Source organism: Physeter macrocephalus, chromosome 4 (assembly GCF_002837175.3).
Source record: "Physeter macrocephalus isolate SW-GA chromosome 4, ASM283717v5, whole genome shotgun sequence".
Taxonomy (NCBI): domain Eukaryota; kingdom Metazoa; phylum Chordata; class Mammalia; order Artiodactyla; family Physeteridae; genus Physeter; species Physeter macrocephalus.
The window spans coordinates 62,104,052-62,111,233 of NC_041217.1; the positions used below are offsets into that span (position 1 = coordinate 62,104,052).

At 37.5% G+C, this 7,182-nt stretch overlaps 1 protein-coding gene across 2 annotated transcripts in view; it reads right to left on the minus strand.

Annotated features, from left to right (window-relative positions):
* Positions 1 to 2,381: 2,381 nt before the first annotated feature.
* SLC19A2 (solute carrier family 19 member 2) overlaps positions 2,382 to 7,182 on the minus strand; it is a 23,683-nt gene continuing 18,882 nt past the window's right edge. For both annotated transcript variants that reach the window (XM_007102048.4, XM_055084236.1), the window contains 2 exons: positions 6,565 to 6,706; positions 2,382 to 4,280 (listed from right to left, as the gene is read on the minus strand). In XM_007102048.4, coding sequence (XP_007102110.1) covers positions 4,152 to 4,280; positions 6,565 to 6,706 — 271 coding nt within the window. In that variant the 3' untranslated portion in view covers positions 2,382 to 4,151. The remainder of the gene's footprint in view (positions 4,281 to 6,564; positions 6,707 to 7,182) is intronic.

Below are 7,182 nucleotides of genomic sequence, written 5' to 3' on the forward strand. Positions count from 1 at the left end.
ATCTTCTTCTCTGTGACTTTCTATTCCATAACTCTGTCAGTGCAGGGGCTTAAAAGGGAATGCTATTCTCTAGAGATTATTTTTAAATATTGTTTTTAAAATTCTAATATCAGCCAGGAATTTCTACCCATTTAGGACCACTTTAGCTCCCACCTAGATCCCTGACTTAATGCTGGAGTCCTTTCTACTAGACATAGCAGGTCTTTTTTTATTGAAATGGATATGGAGGAATGGCTTTGAGTAAGTATGAAATGGTTTATACCTAAGGAAAGCAGACCAAAATGCAAAGAAAAAATCAGGGTAGGGAGGAGAGAATCAAAAAACTATAATTATTCATGGGATTTAATTATAAGAGTTGGAGATAAAAACAGATCTTTAAGCTAACTTGGATACTCTCTCACTATGGATACATTCTCTGGCCTACTGCCTCTTAATCAGTCAAACACAAGACACAGGCAGGAATTTCCAGGTAGCCTTCTCTGTCCAAGTGTTCAATCTTTAAGTACTGATCTGGAGTTGAAGGTCGACTTCTGGCAACACTCCCAGAATATGGCAGGTGGGTCCTCCAGGATTTTTGGCATCCTGCAAAGAATGATTGTCAACTCTTGCAGTTTGAAAAATTAGAAAAAAAGGGTGGTGGCTTTCCAGCTTGGCTGGGAAGTTCTGATTCATCCACCGTATTCACTAGACATTGCATCTTTGGATTTCCATTTATTTCGGTCTTCACAAAATTCTCTTAATGGAAATTTCCATTCCTTGTTAGACTGTAAAAGGTACCTGGAACAGTTCTTTGCTCAAAAAGATAAAAAGTTTTGGGAAGATGGAAGTATGAAGTTGCCTGAAAAATGGCAGAAGGTAGTGGAACAAAAGGGTGAATATGTTGTTCAATAAAGTTCTTGGTGAAAATGAAAAATGTGTCTTTTATTTTTACTTAAAAACCAAAGGCCCTTTTTGGCCAACCCAATAAATGGAGAGTGAGGAGGAAGGGAACTGATTTCTCAGTCCCTTACTGTGTCTGATGTGATAGGTGCTTTCACATATGTTCTTTCATTTCTTCACACAGTCTTGTGAGGTAAGTATCATCCCCACTTGCCGATGAGGAAACTGAAGCTCAAGAGTGACTTCCCTAATGTATCAGAGCTTTGAGTGGCAAACCCAATATTTTGAACTCTCTTCTGTCAGCATTACTTAATGAAAAAAGTAGAGGAGTTAATACTACTACAAGATGCTTTTTCCAGAATCAACGGAGATGATGTTCACAAATACCTTTTCCAAACTAAAACATGTTAAACAAGTAAGGTACTAATTATGAGGATGCCATAATAAGTAAAACAAATAGATATCCAGTTTCTATCATTTGAGCATAATGCCTTGAATAAAGCATCCAGTGGACTAGAGATCATTGATTGATAGGCATTTAAATCTTAATGTTTTACGTTGATGTACCTTTTTAAAAATAGTGAGCATTTAGCTGTTGTATTGGCAGGTGGCTATGTTGAGTCCATATCATTTGTATAATTCAATATTCATAGCGCACAAACACATCACAGGATGTGTTTTGTAACAAAAGACAAAAATAAGGCATGGTCCCTGCTCAGCAGGCTTACAGTCTGAAAGGCCTTACGATACAGGGGATATAACTATAGGGAGAGAAAACTTTATCTTTAAAAAACATTTTTGCATGAAAAATTTCCAAGTCTTTGGTGATAATCAATGAAATGCCTTAATGAAGCAGGTTTTGGAATGGGAATTAAAGAGAAGGTACCCATTTGGATACTGTGAAAGAAGATTGATTTGGTTTCTAGGGTATAATGAACAAGTGATTCTCAACTGATGGCAAGGAGATGCTTCCCTGGGTATCAGAATATTTGGGGTTGGAACAAAAAGGCTATGATTTTTCAAAACAAGATGGTACCTTATGCCTTTGATTCAATTTCATTTCATTTACTTAAAAAATCCAGTTAACACTGAAGGGATTGTAGGTCTCTTTGGTTTCTAAATGGGAGAATGCTTTAAAAAAGTAAGAGGTACCAAGATGAAGACCAAGAAAAATAAACAATACAATGTGGTGTTAGAAGAAAATTGGAAAAACAGAAATGAAAGGGAAGAGTCAAAGGTAAAGATCACAAAGCAATGGAAGAATTAACAGGATGACTGGGTTAGTTAGTAAGGTCAGGTGAGGGGAAGTCTTACTCTGAAATTTGTCCTAGAAACAACTAAAAGATTTAAAGAAGTAATCCAAAGCTCCTACTACAGCAAAAGATAAATTAAAAACAATTTTGATTAAAAAGGAAAAATATACTGTAAAATATTTATTTAATAAATAAGTTTATAATCTATTACAGAATTGAATAAAAAGTACAACAAATTATTTTCACTTCTTTACAAAACTGCATACAGTACAACTTGCAAATTGGGTTCAGCATTCTACAAATAGGGCCACACACCAAGATGTAAACTTATTATTGTCTTAAATAAGTAAAGGCTCTAACTGTGTACCACAAACTTTGAATTAAATTCCAGGGAAATACTGCTTTAGGATTGATTGTACCACAGTCTATTTTATTTAAAAAATTAAATAAAATTCCTCAAATACCACTTTTCTACTTGTTTCTGAGTAAACCATTCCCTATGTAGCAAAATAAAACACAACAAAGACAAAATATAAAATTAGAGGCTGCTATTTATGATATCACTTCCTCTTCCCTTACTTAGCTAGTGTTCTTTTCCTTTCCTTTATTCAGAAAGGAAGGTGAGTGGAAAATGACTTATTCTTATCCTCATTCATTTGCTTCTAGAATTCCTGCTTACATAAATGAATATGTCAGTTTTGGAATCTTGACGCTCTTATTCAGTGTTTACCTATGTCGTTCTAAAAAAGTTAACCTAGTTTTTTTTTTTTAAGATTAGGCAACAAAATTGGCTTCAAAATAGTTACGTCTCACATAGGCTAGCAACCACTTGGTAGACTAACTTCCCAATTAAATGTGCACAGAATAACATTTTTTTCAAGTAACCTGGAAACGGAATCAATAGCAATTCTTATTTTAAGCAGATATTCAAGATGATCCACCTTTAGAAACAAAGGCAGATTTAGTGTACAAAATGCAGAAACTAAGTCTATCCTAGTTCCTGTCCCACCAAAATAATAAGAGGCTCAGTTTGTGAAAAAGACCTTGGAATAATCCAACTCTTAATGACATCTTTATCTTGAATAAGAAGGACATAATATAAAAGCTATAAATGGAGATGAAGTTATTTAAAAAAAGACTTGTCCATTTTATTTTGGAGATAAAAGGGAATGCAAATAAAAAATGGGTTAGTTTTATCTTTAGCCCATTTAGTAACTTTTCATCATAGAATTAATAGTCCTTCATACTGAAGAATAAAAGACAAGCAAACCTGCCTTAAGTTTTCTGATTAGGTCACTTAGATTTTTAGCAGGCCTCAAAACTTGCCTTATTATTTAACTAAATTAGCTTCTCTGGGAAGCATATGAATAATGTAAAAATGAAAAATCCACACAAATACATAATTGTCAAGATGGGAACTGAGAATATTTACACAATGAATTTTTTAAAATAAATTAGAAATGACATATATTCCTAATAAAACACCAAACCAGAGCACATATTGTCAGTGATAGGAACAACTTTCATCTGTAGAAACACAAATGCATGTGAATAACAGAAATAAGAATTAAGTTGAACAGAGGCAGGTGCTGTTAGAACATATTTCTGTTCTGACCTGTAACATCTGTGGCCCCTGTGAAGCCCTGGTCCCACCAGGCCAAGCATCTGGCTAATCTGATACAGAAGTACTTGACCTATGAAACACCAGACTCACTTGCTAGCAAGTATACATCACCATGCGCTGCTTGATTGCTCTTGATTACTTGGTTTTCAAAAGCAAGCTCACTTTCAAATCAGAAAAAAGTCATCCTTATATTGGCTCTCGTAAATAATCCATGAAATACACTTCACTTCTGAACAGTATTCTATTACTCTAGGAGGACAAGGTATAGTCAATTGGCTGCTTTGAAGCCATGAAATGCACACTCATAAATATGTGTCTACACTTTAAAAAATTAAATAAATCCAGGCACAGCTGCTGTGCAGAGTTCTTGTGATAAGAAGCTCATTAGCAGTGTGTTATGAAGTGGTCACTTGAGAACTTGATTCTGGATCTTCCGGCTTTCTGTATTTCTTCAAAATATTGACTGCACCATTAGACAGGAAAACCACAGCAATGAGTGCAAAATAACCAGCGTAGATGAAGAACTAAAGAGGGGGAAAGAATAATTTATAGAATTATCAATTAGAAGGTAAGCGCTTTTATTACATATATGTGAACAGACTCTATAATTAAAGGTATATTCAGTTTCTCTATAAAACTTCAAAAACATTGTGTGCGTAAACAATGTGCCAGGCACTGAGGATACAAAGAGGCAGCACAGCATGGTGATACTGAAGCCTGACTCGGGTGCAAATCCCAACTTCCCCTTTACTAGCTGTATGACCTGGATTGAGAGACTCAGTCTCTGAGCCTCAACTTCATTTGCAAAACATTTTGTAATTCATAATATTTCCTAATTGCAGAGTTGTTGGGAAAGGATGAGATTATGTATGCAAATGTTTATTAGCACAATGCTAATGCTGTTAATACTATTGTTTTTATTTTTGTTGCTGTTATAACTGAATCCTGGTCTCTACCCTCAAGCTGATATGATTAACAGGCCAAATTCTGAATATCAAGACCTCTACTCTTGCCCAGAAGAGGGCAGTAGAAGGTCAACTATCAATATATTCCATTATAAGATTACTTTTTATAAGAATCTTCTCTAGGCCAATTTTAAAAAAAATTTTATTTATTTTTTGGCTGTGTTGGGTCTTCATTGCTGCATGCGGGCTTTCTCTAGTTGCGGCAAGTGGGGGCTACTCTTCATTGCAGTGCGTAGGCTTCTCATTGCGGTGGCTTCTCTTGTTGTGGAGCACGGGCTCTAGGCACACAGCCTTCAGTAGTTGTGGCACGTGGGCTCAGTAGTTGTGGCTCGCGGGCTCTAGAGCACAGGCTCAGTAGTTGTGGCGCATGGGCTTAGTTGCTCTGTGGCATGTGGGATCTTCCTGGACCAGGAATTGAACCCGTATCCCCTGCATTGGCAGGCAGATTCTTAACTACTGTACCAGGGAAGTCCCTCCAAGCCAATTTTTTAATGTAACTATGTTGTTTACCAACATCATCATCATTTTTCTTAAAATAACTTACTAACTACTGATAAGCTAACCCTCTGAGCCAGGTCCTTTAAAATTCGGATTCATTTTCATATAGGAAACTCGTTAATTAATCATGGCAGTTACAAGTTTCAGCACAGCCCACAAAATTCTATTATTCCATACGTTTAAACCTACCACTTCTATAGCAAGATGACAAGCACCTAGTTACTCTTCTACCCTCCATCCCAAATGAAAGTACCTAACCCTTGAGAGGCCTTCTCAAGGTTTTTATTGCAGGTAGTAACTGGGAAACACTTAAGTAATTCTTACTTGAAAGTAATAAGCTCCCATTCCTCTGCTCTATCCACCCCCTCCCCCATCCTTTTTTGAGGCAGCATGATGCAGTGGGAGATGCCTAAGCTTTGGAGTCAGATGCTGGTTTGAATCCTGGTTCTGCCATACTATTATTGACCGTGACCTTAAACAACACAACATCCCTCAGACTCATTTTCTCATGTCTAATCCTGATAACGCTGCACAATTCTATATAAAGTACCCGGCACATAGAAAGCACTCAATGCACATTACCTATTTCTCTTTTAGATCTCCTCAGTAAAAACAAAGTTAATTACTGCTAACATGTTAGGTCTTTGTATTCTAAGAAAACTAATATATAAGGAAGGAATAATGGAGATGGAATCATTTGGGCCGAGATGAGGTAGGGTAGGCACTTTTTTATTCAATTGCCCATTTTGCTGAAGTACAGAACAAGCCCTACGTACAACTCACAATGCATGAAGGCATATACAACTATACAATTCCTGAGTGAAGAAAATTATTCACACTGTCTCTGAGTGTTTGTGCAGGTGTTTTCTCAGTAGGTCATATGTTAAGAATCATAATGCTATTCAGCAACAGGAAGTCATTACCTTGGTATTTGGGTGAGGGGTGTTTTAAATAAAGAAGGAGGAGACTTACAGAGCTTTGAGGTGAAGCATGGCATCTCAAACATGAGATGCAGTATTCCAGGCACAGAATTAAAAATGGAGGGAAATAATGGATGAGGAAGCAGTAGGGCTTGGCCTGGAAGGAACCAATATTACCTCTCAGCTCCACCAGGCTGGTTAATTACACACAGAAATGTTCTACGGCCTCATCAAAAAGATGACGGTCCCAACATCCTCCTGGTAGAAAAGAACTAAGGATGGGGGATGACTGAAGGAAAGAGAGAACACTTTTACTTTTTATTTTGTATCTGTCTGTATTGTTTGAATTTTTTCCATGAAGCATGTTCCACTTCTGTTACCCTGATCAACTCATAACATCTTCAGTACCGAAACAGAGATCTTACCTGAGTGGTAATTTCCAAGCCAAGGCCACTGGCATCTACCACAATCAGAGTGAGCAGAGTCTGCAGTGCCAGAGCGATGAAGGTATTTACACCAAACACTAGGGCGTAGCGCTCCATGCTGAGGTTTGCAGCAATCTGAAAACTTAAAAAATAAAAAAAAAAGAATGCATAGACAAGAATTACTTCCAGGAGTGTGTGAAGAGTAGCCCGTACTTTCTACTGTCAATTCCCTTCCCAACCAAGTGAAGACTATTTTGTTGCTAAATGATGTTAACCTCATGCAAACATCTGAAAACAGTAGGAACATTTAAACAAGGAAAGAGGGCTTCCCTGGTGGCGCAGTGGTTGAGAGTCCGCCTGCTGATGCGTGTGTGAAGAGTAGCCCGTACTTTCTACTGTCAATTCCCTTCCCAACCAAGTGAAGACTATTTTGTTGCTAAATGATGTTAACCTCATGCAAACATCTGACAACAGTAGGAACATTTAAACAAGGAAATAGGGCTTCCCTGGTGGCGCAGTGGTTGAGAGTCCGCCTGCTGATGCAGGGCACACGGGTTCGTGTTCCAGTCCGGGAAGATCCCACATGCCGCCGAGCGGCTGGGCCCGTGAGCCATGGCC